Source organism: Micromys minutus (genome assembly GCF_963924665.1).
Source record: "Micromys minutus genome assembly, chromosome: 22".
NCBI lineage: Eukaryota > Metazoa > Chordata > Mammalia > Rodentia > Muridae > Micromys > Micromys minutus.
The window spans coordinates 4,592,653-4,613,352 of record NC_137957.1 but is presented as its reverse complement, the minus strand read 5'-3'; the positions used below and the strand labels follow the sequence as shown (position 1 = coordinate 4,613,352).

The following is a 20,700-nucleotide window of genomic DNA, read 5'->3' as shown; positions in this document are numbered from 1 at the left end:
TTGGGGAGTTGAGTCCATTTATGTTAATAGATATCAAGGAATACTGGTTTCTGTTTCTTGCTATTATTGCTTTTGTAGGTTGAGTTGTGTCTGTGTCTCTTTCTTCTTTAGGTTTTCTTGCTTATGAGTTTTCTTGTTTTTACTAGGATGTAGTTCCCCTCATTGTATTGGGTTTTCAACCTATAATTCGTTGTAGTTCTGGGTTTGTGGTAAGATATTGTATAAATTTAGATTTGTCTTTAAAATTCTTCATCTCTCCATCTATGGTGATTGATAGTTTTGAATTGTATAGCAGCTTGTGCTTGTACTTGTGCTCTCTTAGGGTCTGTTGTCTGTCCAGGCTCTTCTAGATTTCATAGTCTCTGTTGAGAAATTGGGTTTGATTCTGATTGGTCTGCCTTTATATGTTACCTGACCTTTTTCCCTTACTGCTTTCAGTATTCTTTCTTTGCTTGGGCACTTGGTGTTTTGACTATTATGTGTCAGGAGGAATTTCTTTTCTGGTCCAACCTATTTGGAGTTCTGAAGGCTTCTTTTATGCTCATGGTCATCTCATTTTTAAGGTTAGGGAAGTTTTCTTCTACAATTTTGTTGAAGATATTTACTGTGCCTCTTAGTTGATATTCTTCGCCCTCTTCTATTCCTATTATCCTTAGGTTTGGTCTTCTCATTGTGTCCTAGATCTTCTGGACATTTTGCATTAGGAGGTTTTTGGTTTTTGTATCTTTTCTGGCTGTTTTGCCTATGTTTACAATGTTGTCTTTGGCCCCCGAGATTCTCTCTTCCATCTCTTGTAGTCTATTGGAAATGCTTGCTTCTGTGACTCCTGATTTCTTTTTTAGGTGTTCTACCTCTAGGGTTATCTCTTTTAGTGTTTTCTTTATTGTGTTAATTTCCATTTTAAATTCCTTCTTTCATTCTTTCATCCCTTTGGTTCCGTTCTCCTCTAGTTCTTTGAGGTCTTTGAGTGATTTTCTTGTTTCCTCTTTAAAAGCTTCTGATTCTTTTTGCTTTTCCTCAAGTTCTTGTTTAAGGATCTCTATCATTGTCTTGAGGTATGATTTTAGGTCTGCATCTTCTTTTTCTGGAGTGTTTGGCATTCCAATGTTTGCTGTGATGGGAGAGCTGGGTACTGGTGTTGCCAGGTTGTCTTGGTTTCCTTGGGACATTATGCTCTTTCACTTTCCTCTTGCCATCTTGTTGTCAGTGATATGTTCTTGCCTTTCCCTTGTACCTGGTCTGTGTCTTTGGATCTTCACTGGTCCATTTCTTGGATGGTCCGAGCCCTGTTCTGCACCCCAAAGCCGCCGGTTTGGAACAGAGGTCCTAATGCTGGGTTCCTGGTCCCTGGATCAGGCAGGGCAGGAGCTTGCTTTCTGTGTGCTCTTGGCAGAGATCTCTCTGCCTCTTGGCTGCTCAGATCTCCTACTCACCAGGCCTTAATGTTTACGAACTGCTGGCCCAGGTGGGAGATGGGCCAAGCCCTTTTCTGCGCCCCAAAGTCGCCTGGTGGGAATAGAGGTCCCAAAGCTGGGTTCCTGTTCCTTGGATCAGGCAGGGCAGGGGTGCGCTTTCCGTGTGCACTCGGCAGAGATCTCTGTGCTCCCTGGCTGCCCAGATCCCCTCCTTACCAGTCTGTAAACCTTTGGGAACTGCTGGTCCAGGTGGCAGATGGGCCGAGCCCTGTTCTGTGCTAAATACTTTTTACATATACCTATACGTATTATAATTTTTAATATTTTAGGCAGATAGTTAATATTGAATATTTTATGTATGATTCCTTATTATTTTTCAGACACCCTTACTGTCATTTTACCTTCTTCCTTCCTTCTCTATTTGTCTGTATCCTCCCTTCCTAATTAGAGCCCTTCCCTTTTTTCCCATTTTCCCCATCATATCACCTGTACTCTGCTCTTCCCCCCTAACCCCCCCCCATACACACCTACCACAGAAATGGTTCAGTTTTACTTTCCTGATTTCTACAATTCTTAAAGACTCCAACCTGTGTTATTTCTTCTAGGAAGGTATTATTAAAGTTAGGCATTTTGGGCCTAGAGAGTTAGCTTAAAGGTTAAGAATACTGCCTGTATTTCCAGAGGTCTTGAGATAAATTCCCAGCAATCATCTGTAATAGGATCCAATGTCCTCTTCTGGTATGTCTGATGATAGCTACAGTGTACTCATACAAATAAAATAAATAATAATTTAAAAGGCATTTTCCCCATTGACTAGTTTTGTAATTGGAATTAGACTTGACAAGTCACTGAATACATGTTACATTGTTGATTACAAAAGTTGCATTGATACTTAGAAAAAGTGATTTCTTAAAAAGAAAGTCTGTTATGAAATAAGAGATTTTGTAACCTGAAATTTTTTACATTGTTCTTTTTAAAAACTGTATCTAATAATTATATGATTTTGTAATAATATACAAATTCTGAGAATCCAAAACTAAATCCCAGGTGCTTTGATCCCAGCTCAAAGCTCTTTTATAGATTACTGTGTTCATCTATTTCAATCAAAGGGAATTTGTTTTGTTTGTAAACTGCTGCTACTTTTCACTATCTGTTATACTGACTTCCCACTGTTCTGCTGGTCAAGATGGTAATGGTAATAAAGTACCATTACAATTTTTCAAAATATATATTCAGGATGCAGTTTCTTGAAAGATGTGATAGTCAAACAAGAACATGAATATTGGAAAAGTAAAGAGATGTGGGTAGATATGGTGAACTGACAGAAGCCTGAAAATAACTGACACTTGTATATGTTATACGGAAATTATGACATCAGAAAATGTCAAACTCTAGCTACTGGATCACTAGGAAGTGATGGAAATTATAGTATCAACAAACTCTGTCCAGGTTGGAGACATGGCTCAGTGATTAAGAGCACTGATTGCTCTTCCAGAGGTCCTGAGTTCAATCCCCAGCAACCACACGGTGGCTCACAACCATTGTTAATGGGATCTGATGCTCTCTTCTGATGTGTCTGAAGACAGCTACAGTGTACTCACATAAATAAATAAATTTTTTAAAACTGTCTTATTATAAAATTTTCCCCCAGTTTTGCTTCTATATTTCTTTTCTATTTTGATAAAGATTGATGAACCATTGCAAAACCAACTTCAGGCAATATGGCCATAGCGATAGTAGCACATTTAGAAATAAAACACATTTCAGTCTCAGATCCTCACAACTACTTCTATTAACCTGTCAATCAATTAATCACAGCATAATTGTCTCCAATATAAAAGCAAATTCAGTAGTTCTGTCTCTCATTGGAAAAATTATGTGAACATGTGGGAGATAATTGAAGAAAGACAGTTGAAAATGTAATTATATTTTTAGTTGTAGAGACACTGAAGAGGTAATTTCTGAAGAAACACTGCAATCTAACTATAATGGTGAGCTGCTCTATTTTCTTTTCTATTTGGATGCTGTGTAATGAGCTCTCATGCTTTCTCTCTATCTCTCTCTGACTCTGTCTCTGGGTCTTTCTGTGTGTGGGGTGAGGGGCACCTCTGTGGATGTGTTTATATATATCTACATTCATGTTTGTGCTTGAAAATGAGCATCTTTAGGTTCTAAAAAAATACCATTTATTTGTTATAGAACAGTCTAGAAAGTACAAATGGAAGTACTACCTCAAAGCAAATATTCCCTAACTCAGAATTTACCTGTTAGTGGTTGCTAATAGCTGCTATTAAAGAATAACCTGGGCTAGAGAGATGGCTCAGCGGTTAAGAGCGCTGACTGCTCTTCCAGAGTTCCTGAGTAATTCCCAACAACCACATGGTGGCTCACAACCATCTGTAATGGAATCTGATGCCCTCTTCTGGTATGTCTGAATGAAGACAGTGATAGTGTACCTATATATAATAAATCTTTAAAAAAAAAAAAAGGAGAACCTCAAAAGTTGTGTACACTTATCCCTAATTGTACTCACACATCCTTGTTTGGTAAGTACTTAGTAGAAGATTGGGCACATGATTATAGGTAACAAAGCACACAGATAAGTTATAAATGAATGTATGTAATTTTGAATCAAACCATGACAGTGGTTGCTAATGTAAAGCTTGGAGGAAGCTTTGTGAATATGTAAATATCTAGCACATTTGTGTAGTTATTTGAGTATAATGACATGATTAGATGTTCAAGTGTGCAGTTTGTGTGTGTGTGTGTGTGTGTGTGTGTGTGTGAGAGAGAGAGAGAGTGTGTGTGTGAGTGTGTGTGTGTGCGTGTGTTATATTCTGTCCTGGCCTTGTTTTCTACAATTTTTGTGTGATTTTTCTTTTGATAGGGTACTCTACCCATGGGACAAGCTTTGAAGATGACTTGAATCTTGGAGCAGAGGGTGAGTAGCTTAGCTATGTGATGTTGGGATCGCTACAAAGAGGGTCACATGGGATGATGTAAAGATAGGGTGGAAGGAAAACTTAAAAAAGAATCAGTCTCTCTGTGGTTCTATCTAGATGGAAAGAATAGCATGATTTTCTAATTTGTTTTGATATATGATAAACACAGAAAGTACTCCAGATTTAGAAATATTTCTTCACCTTCTTATTATGATTTCTGACAGTTTTTTATGGTGCTTTGAGACAATATGAAAGCACCATATTTGCTATGTACTTACCTTTGTGACTTCTTTTCCCTATTAGAAGCCCAAAGAACCAACAAAGTTTGAGAGCTTTTTCCTCCTCTTTCTCCTACTTCATCTTTATATTGGGTATTAGACCCACCCAGTGCCCCATCCTGCTAGGCAAAGTTCTATCACTGAGCTACATCCTGAGAAGTGGTTTTCAGAGGCATGTTTTGATGCAAGAGGGTAAGGACTTAAATAAAAGCTAGAAGGACTGTCTCTTCCCAATGTCTCCAGATACCTTGAAGATGGGCAGTCATGTGATGGATAAGTCTTGTGATGGGCAGGAAAAAGATCCTAAAGATCAGGGTGACGCCAACCATCAGGTTAGAGAGGCTCTTGACTAGACCTCAAGTTCACATTGCTGGCAAGGTGTTCTCTGACATGTCTGTTGTACTTCTTAGGCTATGTTTTATGATATTGAGATTCCAAACTCTGAACCACTGAGGAAAACCGAGGAACTATTTTATTAATAGAGAAACGGCATGTGTGCTTTCAGTTTTCCTTTCTAACTTGTTTTTGCCTTTCTGTTTCTATCCAAGCCACATTACTATCCACCAATGGAAACCTCTTCTCTAGGTAAGTATGAAGTTTACACAGTTTGAATTATATCATCAAGGAGACAATGAACTAGACAAAGTTACAGAGTCAGAAATTTTAAAGCCAAAAATACACAGTATAAAGGAAGGCTTTTGTTTTTTAATAATTTATTTTATTCACTTTACATCCTGATCTTAGCCTCCCTCTCTTCTCTCCTCCCAGTCCTGCCCTTACAAACCTCTCTCCTATTATCTCCTCCCTTTCTCCTTGAAGAAGAGAAACCCCCATCTTGGGTACCACCCCCACCCTGAAACATCTAGTCCTAGCAAGACTAAGCACATCAAGAGAAAGGCTTTCTAACTGGGGGAGGGGTGGAGGCATAGTTGGGTTTCCTCAGCACAGAAAAAATAAATTAAGTAGGGGGAACTTGAGGTTAGGGTGTAGATTAGAAAATGGAATTGAATAACATTACCTTTCATGTCTTTAGGAATTTCCTCCAAACACCCAGACCTTGCCAGTTACTTGATCTTGGCTCTAGTTTGGCTTCCAGCAGCATGACTGGTGGGACCAACAAAACAAGTTCAAGGTAAGTAGTAAGTTTTTGGGAGAAACCTTCTTGGAAATGGATGCTATGTACAAAACACAGGCACCTCCTTTCACTGAATGTATACTCCAGGAGACATAGTAAAAGTACTATAATAGAACCTAGTCCTATAATAGCTGTTCAATAAACAGTGTGTATTTTTTAATTAATAACTTTGTTGGTAGAAGCAATACAAAGTTTTGTTCAGTCCAAGCATTAACTGTATGGAACTTGAAAAGGTGATGCAAGGTTTGTTTTACAATCTCAACTATTCCATAAAATGGACAATATTCCCATGCAAATAAATCTAAAACAAGATGGATAAGTGGACTACAATAAGAGTCTCAAAAATTTAAAGACAAAATTTCAATTTGAGACATGGTACTAAGACTTCACATTTTTTCCATGTGACTAACCCTACCTACATAGAATTCAATTAAATGGAGATGTACACATGTGGAAATCTAATGCTAGTATATTGTTACTTCTACATATGTTTTCAGGGCTGACCATTTGATATTGGCTAACCAACTAGTGTTTTCATCCCTATGGAAAACTGTTTCTTCTCTTAGCATCCATTAGTTGCCTATGGTTCTTTATGTAGGACTGAGACTTCATGGGTTTTCTCTTATCTACTTTGGTGTCGCTATTGCTGTTGTTCTTGTTTGGTTTATGTTTAAGTCATATTGGTGAGACTTTTTATGTGTAGCTTAGGACATTCCTAGGGAATGGAATATCACAGAAAAATTCCTTTTTTCTCTGGCTCTTAGAATTTTTTTGTTCCACCGTGAGCCTTTGGTATAAGAATTGTGTTGGAACTGGGCTTTAAAATGGGTGTAATTGTGTGTAATAGCCTCCTTTTGTGGCAAAGAGAAATTTTTTGATGAGGCATCAAAACTAAACTTATTTGTGGGTATAAAGATAAATATTGGTGCATGGACCAAATGCTCAGGTCCTTTGTCACCTGGAACAGCAGAGATCCAGGAACACAGGCCTGGTAATACTGCACTGTGAGTAACCAAACCCAAGAGAGGGCTAGACAGAACATGCAGAAAGCATGCCCTTGCAGCCCACAATAGGGCTGGACCTCTGGCAGAGGGACTCAGGATCTACCCAGATAGCCTGGGTTCACAGACTAAACACACAGGCCCACAGTGAGGCACAGGCCCTTGTCAGTGGGAACCAGGTTCTGCCTGGGAAAAACAGTGCTTGAAGTTCAATTCTACAGGCCCTCTTAAACCTGGACCAGAGGGTAGCCTGGCACATAGGCCCAGAAAGAGCACACTGGGAGTTCTCAGAGAGCAGAAAGTACTGTGCTATCTGAGCTTGTGGCTTAGAGAAAGAGCCATGTCCCTGCCAGTAGTACTCAGGACCTGTTGGCACAGGGCTGAGCTACCAGAACAGTCTCACAAGAGCTCCCACACGTGAGCCCACAAAGAGCCGAATCACTGCTACCAGAACTCACTGCTTGCCCACTAAAAGCCGAACACTCAGAAGCAATTTTCTTCCTGAGCCCATGTTCCCCTAGGTCCACAGGAAAGACAGGTGCCAGTCACAAACAACAAGACCACATATAATCACAGACAACAAGATGGCAAGAGGAAAACAAAAGAACTTAAGCAATGGAAACCAAGACACCCTGGCAACATCAGAACCCAGCTCTCCCACCAGAGCAAGTAGTGGATTGTCAACCACTCCAGAAAAAGAAGACTCAGACCTGAAATCATACCTCAAGATGATGATGGAGATCTTTGAAAAGAGCATGAATAACTCCCTTAAACAAGTACGGGAGGACAACCATAAACAAATAGGATCTTTTAAAGAAGAAACACAAAAATCACTCAAAGAACTACAGGAAAACACAACCAAAGAGATGAAGGAATTGAAAATGAAAATAGAAACAATAAAGAAAAAACAAAAACAGAATAAACTGGAGATGGAAAACCTAAAAAAAAAATGAGGAGTCATACATGCAAGCATAAACAACAGACTAAAAAAGATGGAAGGGAGAATCACAGGGGCTGAAGACAACATTGAAAACATAGAAAAAACATTCAGAGAAGATACAAAAAACACAAAGCTCCTAACACAAAATGTCCAAGAGATCCAGGACACAATGAGAAGACCAAGCCTAAGATTAATATGGATAGAAGAGGGAAAAGATATCAACGAAGAGGCACAGTAAATATCTTCAACAAAATTGTAGAAGAAAACTTCCCTACCCTTAAGAATGAGATGACCATGAGAATAAAAGAAGCCTACAGAACTCCAAACAGATTGGGCCATAAAAGAAATTCTTCCTGACAAATAATAGTCAAAACACCAAGTGTTCAAAGAAGGAATACTAAAAGCAGTAGGGGAGAAAGGTCATGTAACATATAAAAGCAGACTAATCAGAATTACACTCAGCTTCTCAACAGAGACTATGAAAGCTAGAACATTCAGAACACACATCATACAGACTCTAAGAGAACACAAGTGTCAACCTAGGTTACTATACCCAGCAAAACTCTCAATCACCACAGATGAAGAGACAAAGATATTCCAGGAAAAAACTAAATTTACACAATATCTGACCACAAATCCAGGCCTACAAAGAATAATAAATGAAAAACCTGACACAAGGAAGAAAACTACATCCTAGAAAAAGCAAGAAAATAACTGAGCAAGAAAACCAAAAGAAAAGGGAGACGACTTCAGGAAACAGAGCGGAGCCTGGCCCAACTGCCAGCCGGAAAGGCGGCTCGTACAGGCTGAGCAACTGGTGAGTGGGAGACCTAGGCTGCTGGAGAGCAGAGGGATCTCTGCAGAGTGCACACGGAAAGGGCACCCCCTGCCCTGACCTGCCCTGTCCTCCCCGATCCAGTGACCGGGAACAGATCTTAGGAACTTCTGTTCCCACCCGGAGATGACTTCAGGACGCAGAGCGGAGCCTGGCCTAGCTTCCAGCCAGAAAGGTGGCTCGGAGAGGCTGAGCATCTGTGACCAGGAACAGATCTTAGGAACGTCTGTTCCCACCTGGAGGCGACTTCAGGACGCAGAGCAGAGCCTGTCCCAGCTGCCACCTGGAACCTGGGCTGCCGGGGAGTAGAGAGATCTCTGAGGAGTGCACACGGAAAGTGTACCAGGGACACAGACCAGATACAAGGGAAAGGCAAGAACATATCACTGACAACAAAATGGCAAGAGGAAAGAGAAAGAGTATATCCCAAGGAAACCAAGACAATCTAGCAACACCAGAACCCAGCTCTCCAATAGTAGCAAACATCGGAATGCCAAACACTCCAGAGAAAGAAGACATAGACCTGAAATCATGACTCAAGACGCTGATAGAGTTACTTAAACAAGAAAGGGAGGAAAAGCAAAAAGATTCAGAAGCTTTTAAAGAAGAAACAAGAAAAACACTCAAAGAACTCAAAGAACGAGACGAAAACAGAACCAAAGAAATAAAGGAATGGAAGAGGGAAATTAAAACAGAAATTGGCACAATAAAGAAATCGCTAAAAGAGATAACACTAGAGTCAGAACACCAACAAAAGAAATTAGGAGTCACAGAAGCAAGCATTTCCAACAGATTACAAGAGATCGAGGAGAGAATCTCGGGGGCAGAAGACAACATTGCAAATATAGACAAAACAGCCAGAGAAGATGCAAAAAACAAAAAGCTCCTAACCCAAAATGTCCAGGAAATACAAGACACAATGAGAAGACAGAACCTAAGGATAATAGGAATAGAAGAGGGGAAGAGTATCAACTAAGAGGCACAGTAAATATCTTCAACAAAATCATAGAAGAAAACTTCCCTACCCTCAAGAATGAGATGACCACGAGCATAAAAGAAGCCTTCAGAACTCCAAATAGGTTGGACCAGAAAAGAAATACCTCCCGACACATAATAGTAAAAACATCAAGTGCCCAAAGTAAAGAAAGAATACTAAAAGCAGTAAGGGAAAAAGGTCAGGTAACATATCAAGGCAGACCAATCAGACTCACACCCGATTTCTCAACAGAGACTATGAAAGCTAGAAGAGCCTGGACAGACATCATGCACTCCTTAAGAGAGCACAAGTGCCAGCCCAAGCTGCTATACCCAGCAAAACTATCAATCACCATCGATGGAGAGACAAAGATATTTCAAGACAAATCAAAATTCACACAATATCTGACCACAAACCCAGCACTACAACGAATTATAGGTGGAAAACCCAATACAAGGAGGGAAAATACAGCCTAGTAAAAACAAGAAAACTCCTAAACAAGAAAACTAAAAGAAGAAAAAAACACAGACACAACTCAACCCAAAAAAGCAAAAATGGCAGGAAACAGAAACAATTATTCCTTGATATCTATTAACATAAATAGTCTCAACTCCCCAATAAAGAGACATAGACTATCAGACTGGATACATAAACAAAATCCAGCCTTTTGCTGCATACAGGAAACTCATCTCAGAGACAGAGACAGACACTATCTCAGAGTAAAAGGGTGGGAAAAAAAACTTCCAAGCAAACAGCTCCAAGAAGCAAGCTGGAGTGGCTATTCTAATATCGAATAAAGTAAATTTCCAACCAAAAGTTATCAAAAAAGATAAAGAAGGACACTTTTTACTCATTACCGGGGAAATCTGTCAGAAGGAACTCTCAATCCTTAACATATATGCTCCAAATAAAAAATCACCCACATTCATAAAAGAAACTCTACTAAAGCTCAAAAAATACATTTCACCCCACACAATAATAGTGGGAGACTTTAATACCCCACTCTCACCAATGGACAGATCAGGGAAACAGAAACTGAACAAGGACACTGCAAAACTAGCAGAGACTTTGAACCAACTAAAATTAATAGATATATACAGAACATACTATCCTAAAGTAAAAGAATACACTTTCTTCTCACCACCCCATGGCACCTTCACGAAAATTGACCACATAAATGGACACAGAACGAGCCTTCATCGATTTAAGAAGATTGAAATACTCCCATGCATCCTCTCAGATCACCATGGTCTAAGGCTGGTCTTTAACAACAACAAAGACAACAAAATGCCCACATACACATGAAAACTAAACAACGCTCTGTTAAAGGATAGCAAGGTCAAAGAAGAAATAAAGAAAGAAATTAAGGACTTTCTAGAATTCAATGAAAATGATAACACAACATACCCAAACCTATGGGATACAATGAAAGCAGTATTGAGAGGAAAACTCATAGCCCTAAGTGCTTCCAAAAAGAAACTGGAGAAAGCTCACATCAGCAACATGACAGCACAACTAAAAGCCCTAGAACAAAAGGAAGCAGATATACCCAAAAAGAGTAGACGGCAAGAAATAATCAAAATTAGGGCAGAAATAGACCAAATAGAAAAAAAAAGAACCATTGAAAAAATCAACAAAACAAAGAGTAGGTTCTTTGAGAAAATCAACAAGATTGATAAACCCCTAGCCAGACTAACTAAAGGGCAAAGAGAGAGTATCCAAATTAACAAAATCAGAAAGGAAAGTGGTGACATAACAACTGAAACTAAGGAAATTCAAGAAATCATCAGATCCTACTACAAAAACTTATACTCCACTAAATTGAAAAATCTGGAGGAAATGGACGAATTCCTAGACAGATACAAGGTCCCAAAGTTTAACCAGGACCAAGTAAACCATCTAAATAACCCTATAACACCTAAAGAAATAGAAGAAGTCATCAAAAGCCTCTCAACCAAAAAAGCCCAGGTCCAGACATGTTCAGTGCAGAATTTTATCAGACATTTATTGGGGTTATAACACCAATATTCACCAAACTATTCCAAAAGATAGAATCAGATGGAATATTACCCAACTCATTTTTTGAGGCTACAATAACCCTCGTACCTAAGCCACACAAAGACCCTACAAGGGAAAAGAACTTCAGATCAATCTCACTTATGAACATTGATGCAAAAATACTCAACAAAATCCTTGCAAACCGAATCAAAGAACTCATCAAAATCATCATTCATCATGACCAAGTAGGCTTCATCCCTGGGATGCAGGGATGGTTTAACATAAGGAAATCCATCAATGTAATCCACCATATAAACAAACTTAAAGACCAAAATCACATGGTCATCTCACTAGATGCTGAGAAAGCATTCGACAAAATCCAACACCCCTTCATGTTAAAAGTCCTGGAAAGAACAGGAATCCAAGGCCCATATTTAAACATAATAAAAGCAATATACAGCAAACCAACAGCCAACATCAAACTTAATGGCGAGAAACTTGAAGCAATCCCACTAAAATCAGGGACTCGACAAGGCTGCCCACTCTCTCCCTACCTATTCAACATATTACTGGAAGTCCTGGCTGGAGCAATGAGACAGCAAAAGGAGATCAAGGGGATACAAATCAAAAAGGAAGAGATAAAAATATCACTCTTTGCTGATGAAATGATAGTGTACTTGAGTGACCCCAAAAATTCCACCAGAGAACTCCTACAGCTGATAAACAAGTTCAGCAAAGTGGCCGGATACAAAATTAACTCAAACAAATCAGTAGCCTTCCTATACTCAAAGGACAAACATGTGGAGAAAGAAATTAGGGAAAAGGTACCCTTCACAATCGTTACAAAAACTATGAAATACCTTGGTGTGACTCTAACTAAGGAGGTGAAGGACCTGTATGACAAGAACTTCAAACCTCTAAAGAAAGAAATTGAGGAGGATCTCAGAAAATGGAAAGATCTCCCATGCTCATGGATTGGAAAGATCAACATCTTAAAAATGGCCATCCTACCAAAAGCAATCTACAGATTCAATGCAATCCCCATCAAAATTCCAACCCAGTTCTTCATGGAATTGGAAAGATCAATGTGCAATTTCATATGGAATAACAAAAGACCTAGAATAGCGAAATCCATCCTCAACAACAAAAAAACATCTGCGGGAATCACTATCCCTGACCTCAAGCTATATTACAAGGCAATTGTGCTGAAAACTGCATGATACTTGTACAAAATAGGCATGTGGATCAGTGGAATAGAATAGAAGATCCAGAAATGAGCCCTCATGTATATGGTCACCTGATTTTTGACAAAGGAGCAGTAAACATTCAATGGAAAAAGGACAGCCTATTCAACAAATGGTGCTGGTCCAACTGGCACTCAACATGCAAAAGAATGAAAATAGACCCGTTCTTATCTCCTTGTACAAAGCTCAAGTGTAAGTGGATTAAAGATCTCCACATTAAACCAGATACACTGAAACTATTAGATGAGAAAGTAGGGAAAACCTTAGAACACATAGGCACAGGAGAAAATTTCCTGAACAAAACACCAATGGCTCAAGCTCTAAGGTCAAAGATTAACAAATGGGACTTAATGAGATTGCAAAGTTTCTGTAAGGCTAAGGACATCGTCAAGAAAACAAAACGGCAACCAACAGAATGGGAAAAGATCTTTACCAACACCACATCAGATAGAGGCCTAATATCCAAGGTGTACAAGGAACTCAAAAAGCTAGACACCAGAGAATCAAATAACCCTATTAAAAAATGGGGTACAGACCTAAACAAATCATTTTCCGTTGAGCAACACCGAATGGCCGAGAAACATCTGAGGAAGTGCTTTACATCCTTAGCCATCAGGGAAATGCAAATCAAAACAACCCTAAGATTCCACCTCACACCAGTCAGATTGGCCAAGATCCAAAACTCAGATGACAGCAGATGCTGGCGAGGCTGCGGAGAAAGAGGAACACTTCTCCACTGTTGGTGGGGTTGCAAGCTAATACAACCACTCTGTAAATCTGTCTGGCGATACCTCAGAAAATTGGATATAGTACTACCTGAAGACCCAGCCATTCCACTTCTGGGCATATACCCCAGAGACACTTTAATACACAACAAAGATATATGCACCACAATGTTCATAGCGGCTCTATTTATAATAGCCAGAAGCTGGAAGGAACCCAGATGTCCTTCAGAAGACGAATGGATACAAAAATTGTGGTACATATACACAATGGAATACTACTCAGCCTCCAGAAACAATGACTTAACCAAATTCTTAAGAAAATGGCTGCATCTAGAGAAGATCATCCTGAGTGAGATAACCCACTCACAAAAGAACAGACATAATATGCAGTCACTGATAGTGGGATGCTAACCCCAGAGGCTTGCACTCCCCAGAAACAACTCACAGACTGTATGAAGTCCAAGAAATAAAGAAAACAAAAAATATACATATATTCACAAAACAAAAAGACTTTGACTATTTCCATGTTGCGTTTTGTTTTGCATGTACTTTACGCTTATTGCAACTAGTAGGTTTTCAATGCATACTGTCAAGCCCTTGAAAAAAATCAAGTACTGACTAAAAAACATATTCACATGGTTTTATGTAAAATTTATTTTAATATCTGAAAAAACAGTACTGACAAAAATGTATAATTTTAAGCAAAAAATATTTAAAATCTGTACATTTATCTTTGTTTTGCAAAATAAAGTCGTTTAAAAAAAAAAAACCAAAAGAAGAAAGACACACAGACATAATTCTACCTCAAAAAGCAAAAATAGCAGGAAACAGCAACCACTATTCCTTAATATTTGTTGACATATATGGACTCAATTCCCCAATAAAGAGATGTAGACTATCAGACTGGATATATAAACAGAATCCAGCATTTTGCTGCATACAGGAAACTCGTCTCAGAGACAAAGACAGATACTATCTCAGAGTAAAAGGCTGGGGAAAAAAACCTTCCAAGTAAATGGCCACAAGAAACAAGCTGGAGTAGTCATTCTAATATCAAATAAAGTATATTTTCAACTAAAAGTTATCAAAAAAGATAAGAAAGGACACTTATTACTCATCACAGGGAAAATTTATCAGGATGAATTCTCAATCCTTAACATATATGCTCCAAATACAAGAGCATCCATATTCATAAAAGGAACCCTACTAAAGCTCAAAACATACATCTCACCACACAAAATAATAGTGGGAGACTTAAAAACCCTACTGTCATCAATGGACAGATCATGGAAGCAGAAACTGAACAAGGACACAGTGAAACTAACAGAGGTTATGAACCAATTGGGATTAATAGACATCTACAGAACATTTCACCCTAAAACAAAAGAATATGCCTTCTTCTCAGCACCTCACAGCACCTTCTCAAAATTGACCATATAATCAGTCACAAAACAAGTTTCAATAGATATAAGAAGATTGAAATACTTCCATTCATTCTATCAGATTACCATGGTCTAAAGGCTAGTCTTTAATAACAACAAAGACAACAAAAAGCTCACATACACATGGAAGCTGAAAAATGCTCTTCTCAATAATAGCATGGTCAAAGAAGAAATAAAGAAACAAATTAAGGATTTTTTAGAATTTAATGAAAATGAAAGCACAACATACCCAAACCTATAGGATGCATGAAATCAGTACTAAAAGGAAAACTCATATCTCTGAGAGCCTCTAAAAAGAAACTGGAGAGAGCATACACTAGCAACTTGATAGCACAGCTGAAAGCTCTAGAACAAAAGGAAGCAGATACATTCAAGAGAAGTAGATGGCAAGATAAAATCAAACTCAGAGCACAAATGAACCAAATAGAAACAAAAAGAACCATTCAATGAATCAAAAAAACCAAGAGCTGGTTCTTTGAGAAAATTAACAAGATTGATAATCTCATAGCCACACTACCTAGGGCAAAGAGAGAGTATCCAAATTAACAAAATCAGAAATGAAAGTGGAAACATAACGAAAGAAACAGGAAATTGAAGAAATCATCAGATCCTACTACAAAAGCCTATACTCAAAAAAACTGGAAAATCTGGAGGAAACTGATGAATTCCTAGACAGATACCAGGTACCAAAGTTAAACCATCAAAATAATCCCATAACACCTAAAGAAATAGAAGCAGTCGTCAAAAGCCTCCCAACCAAAAAAAAGCCCAAGACTAGATGGGTTCAGTGCAGAATTCTATCAGACATTTATTGAATACCTTATACCAATACTCTACAAACTATTCTACAAAGTAGAGTCAGATGGAACACTACCCAACTCATTCTTGGAAGCCACAATAACCCTCATTCCTAAACCACACAAAGACCCTACAAGGAAAGAGAACTCCAGACCAATCTCACTTATGAACACTGATGCAAAAATACTCAACAAAATTCTTGCAAACTGAATCCAAGAACACATCAAAATGATCATTCACCATGATCAAGTGGGCTTCATCCCTGGGATACAGGGATGGTTTAATATAAGGAAATCCATCGATGTAATCCACCATATAAACAAACTCAAAGAAAAAAACCACATGCTCATCTTACTAGATGCTGAGAAAACATTTGACAAATTTCAATACTCCTTCATGTTAAAAGTCTTGGAAAGTACAGGAATCCAAGGCCCATACCTAAACATAATAAAAGGAATATACAGCAAACTAATAGCCAACATCAAACTTCATGGTAAGAAACCTGAAGGAATCCCACTAAAATCAGGGACTAGACAAGACTGCCCATTTTACCCCTATCTATCCAACAAAGTATTAGAAGTCCTGGCCAGAGCAATTCGAAAGCAAAAGGAAATCAAAGGGATACAAACTGGAAAGGAAGAAGTAAAAATATCACTATTTTCAGGTAACATGATAATATACTTAAGTCGCCCCAAAAATTCCGCTAGAGAACTTTTACAGCTTATAAACAACTTCAGAAAAGTGGCTGGATATAAAATTAACTCAAACAAATCAGTAGCCTTCCACTACTCAAAGGACAAACATGCTAAGAAAGAAATTAGGAAAAAGATACTCTTCACAATAGTCACAAAAACGATGAAATACCTTGGTGTGACTCTAACTAAGCAAGTGAAGGACCTGTATGACAAGAACTTCAAATCTCTAAAGAAGGAAATCGAGGAAGATCTCAGAAAATGGAAAGATCTCCCATGCTCATGGATTGGAAGGATTAACATTGAAAAAATGGCCTTTTTACCAAAAGCAATCTACAGATTCAATTTATTTCCCATCAAAATTCCAACCCAATTCTTCATAGAGTTGGAAAGAGCAATGTGCAATTTCATCTGGAATAACAAAAGACCTAGAATAGCAAAATTCATCCTCAACAATAGGAAAACATCTGCGGGAATCACCATCCCTGACCTCAAGCTACATTACAAGGCAATTTTGCTAAAAACTGCATGGCACTGGTACAGAGATAGGCACGTGGATCAATGGAATAGAATAGAAGATTCAGAAATGAGCCCTCACATATATGGTCACTTGATTTTTGACAAAGGAGCTGAAAACATTCAATGGAAAAAGGACAGCCTATTCAACAAATGGTGTTGGTCCAACTGGTACTCAGCATGCAGAAGAATGAAAATAGACCCTTTCTTATCTCCTTGTACAAAGCTCAAGTGCAAGTGGATCAAAGATCTCCACATTAAACGAGGTACACTAAAATTATTAGAAGAGAAAGTAAGGAAAACCTTAAAACACATAGGCACAGGAGAAAATTTCCTGAACAGAACACCTTAGATCTTAGAGCTTGTGCTCTAAGATCAATAATCAATAAATGGGACTTAATGAGATTGCAAAGTTTATGTGAGGCTAAGTACACTGTCAAGAAAACAAAACGGCAGCCAAAAGATTGGAAAAAGATCTTTACCAACCTCACATCTGATAGAGGTCTAATATATACAAATAACTCAAGAAGTTAGACACCATTGAATCAAACAATCCTATTAAAAAATGGGGTACAGAGCTAAACAAAAAATTCTCAATTGAGGAATATGTAATGGTTGAGAAGAATCTAAGAAAGTGCTCGATGTCCCTAGTCTTCAGGGAAATGCAATTCAAAACAATCCTGAGGTTCCACCTCACATCAGTCAGAATAGCTAAGATAAAAAACTCAGATGACAGCAGATGCTGGCAAGGATGTGGAGGAAGAGAAACACTCCTCCACTGTTTGTGGGGTTGTAAGCTGGTACAACCACTCTGGAAATCAGCGTGGCAGTTCCTCAGAAAATTGAACATAGTACTACCTGAAGACCCAGTTATTCCACTTTTGGGCATATACCCCAGAGATGCTCCAACATACAATAAGGACATATGCACTACAATGCTCATAGCAGCCCTATTTATAATAGCCAGAAGCTGGAAAGAACCCAGATATCCTTCAGTAGATGAATGGATACAAAAATTGTGGTATATTTACACATATGAGTACTACTCACTTATTAGAAACAATAACTTTATGAAATTCCTAGAAAAATGGATGCATCTAGAGAATATCTTCTTGAGTGAGGTAACCCAGTCACAAAAGAACAGACATAATATGCAGTCACTGATAATTGGATACTAGCCCCAGAAAGCTCTGAATACTCACAGGGCATATGAAGCTCAAGAAAAACAAAGGCCAAAAACTGAAAGCCTCAGTCCTTCTTAGAAAAAAAAAAAAGTGTATAGCACCCCCTCAGAGTGTGGTACACCTGTATCTTAAATCATTAATGATTCAAGAGCTAAGAATATAACCTTGTGGCAATTTTTGGTATTCAAAAATCATTATGTTTAATCTATACACACCAAGAAAACTATTACTGTTTCCATGTTACCTTCTGTTCTACACGTACTTTATGCTTATGGTAACTAGTAAGATTTCAATGCATACTATCAAACCTCTAAAAGAATTAAGTACTGACAAAAATAAATTCATATAGTGTTATTCCAAAATGCCTTTAAAAATCTGCACATGTATATGTTTTTTAAATAATGTTCTAAGAAAAAAGAAAATATTTAGAATTTAGTTAGGGATTATGATACTTTAGCAAGATGATTCTAACACTCAGCCATGGTTGTAATTGATGGAGAAAATCTTATGTTAGCAACTCACAGATAAGGGAACTTACAATGATGGAGATAAAAGGAGAATGGAGCTGACAACACAAGAATAAGTTCAGAAACTTCACTGTTCAGCTACTAATTAACATGATGGTCCTGATTTTATCTATAATATTCTAGCATCCTTTCTGAAAACAATGATAATGATAGCCCAAGCCTTAAATAACCCACACACCTTGTTTAAACAGTTATTGAACATAGGTATCAAGCTATTCAGAATAAGAGAATGGATGGCAGGAGGAGGGGTATTATTACTTGATCTTCTGTGAAATAGTACTCTTCCAGATGAACAAAGTGCTAGAAAGCATGACACCTCTCTAAACCAGGTATTGAGTGTACCTGAGGCCTTTCACACCATTTGTTCAGCTATCTAACACAATTTCTAAGGCAAGTACAGCAACAGACAAACTCCGAATCACCTGGCAAAAGCCAGATTTTTAACAGTGTGCATCTGGGAACTGACAATACAGGCATATTTCTTGGCTCCGTATTGCTGTCCACATACAAAGAATTTTCATATTTATTTAAATTTATTTTCAGCTATAGAAACAGTTCAAAGCTCTGTGCTAATGTTTTTTCTTGTGTTTTTAATTAAAGTATCTGTTTTGTAATCCTGGCTTAGTAATAACTCTTTTTTTTTACCTTAAAAGTAAAGTATTTATTAAACCCTAGTTATTTCTTGCTTAAACAACCCAAACCACACACACAAAAAAGATAGACCTTAAGGAGTTGGGGGTGGGGCTGCCAATTCTAAATAGGATGCTAGGATGCTTTGAGTAGAGGCCATCAATTGGCAACACTTGTAGCAAACACCTGTCTTCCACAGGGAGCCTGGCAGTGATCCCGGGGTAATTTGTACTATAGTCTAGTCAGAGGGAAGGGGAGTGCTGAAGCCCAGAGCTGTGTACCTAGCTGTGATAAGCAAGAAGTGACCAGGAGACATGGATGCTGGTGCCCAGAAGGTAAGGCAAATCAGTCGCGCAACCCTTAGATGCGATCACAGTTACCTCTGGAACCCAAAGAACTCTACATACCAGGCATCTGTTCCTGCTGGGTTGCTTTAAGCCTCATCCCTATTTCCAGAAACTTGGGGCGCTTCCCCAAGCTCTCTTGTAGGAGTCTAAGATGAGCAATCCAAACATTCCACAGTTGTCCCCATCTCTGCCTTCTCTGATCCGTAAGTAGAAAAGCTGGGGACACCTTCTTAGGGCTTTCTCACTTCATGGGACCAAGTCTCAACGTTTAACTCCTACCCTTTTTTTTCTTGATATTTATTTAGTTTGTGTTTCCTCGAGTGTGCATAGAGCTCAGAAGACAACTTTAAAAATTGGTTCTTGCCTTCCACCATGTGGATCTCCCACATTGAACTCAGGTCCTTAGGTTCGGCGTCGAGGGCCTGCTAGATGATGGGTCGTCTCTCCTGTTCTCAGGTTGTTTTTTGGTTTTTTGGTTTTTTTTTTTAAAGAAATTTCTCGCTTCAGGAAAACCATTTACACCTAAATCTAAGGTCAGGCCCGGTACAATTTAGCAGGCCACTTGAAGCCAACAGTTAGCCTTTTTTTTTTTTTTTTTTTTTTTTTTTTTGGTACCGTTTTCTTATTATTCCTCTTCTTTCCTTTTTCTTTTTTGTTGTTTTGTTTGTAGGACCTCGCTCTGTAATCATATTGGCCTGAAAATAACTAAGTCAGATTATCCTCGAACTTGCTACGATCCTCCTGCCTCCGCCATCCATAGGACTGCAGCCATGAGCCAACAGGTCGGGCTTCCAGGTTTCTCCTTTATATCATGCCAGCCCCTATTTCTGCGTGTACACCAACATTCCAGAATAATATCCCTTGAAAAGCTGGTTTTTCAGGGAGGAAGGATCTCCAATGGTTGGGAGCTCCATCCTTCCAATCAGAGCTCCAAAAGTTCCCCGGAGTAATAACTCTTATACTCTTATATCACAAGCTTGTCTTTAAATAAACTCACAGCACACTTAAGACAGACTTAACCTATACATAGTCTCAGTTCCTAAATGCCATGACATTATTTCATACAAACAGTAAA

At 38.5% G+C, this 20,700-nt stretch overlaps 1 protein-coding gene across 1 annotated transcript in view; it reads left to right on the top strand.

Moving 5' to 3' along the window:
* Positions 1–20,700, top strand: part of TESPA1 (thymocyte expressed, positive selection associated 1) — a gene marked incomplete at both ends in the record, with an annotated part of 83,303 nt that overhangs the window by 17,265 nt on the left and 45,338 nt on the right. The window contains 4 exons of the mRNA XM_080935950.1: positions 3,351–3,406; positions 4,303–4,356; positions 5,184–5,220; positions 5,669–5,767. Coding sequence (XP_080792076.1) covers positions 3,351–3,406; positions 4,303–4,356; positions 5,184–5,220; positions 5,669–5,767 — 246 coding nt within the window. The remainder of the gene's footprint in view (positions 1–3,350; positions 3,407–4,302; positions 4,357–5,183; positions 5,221–5,668; positions 5,768–20,700) is intronic.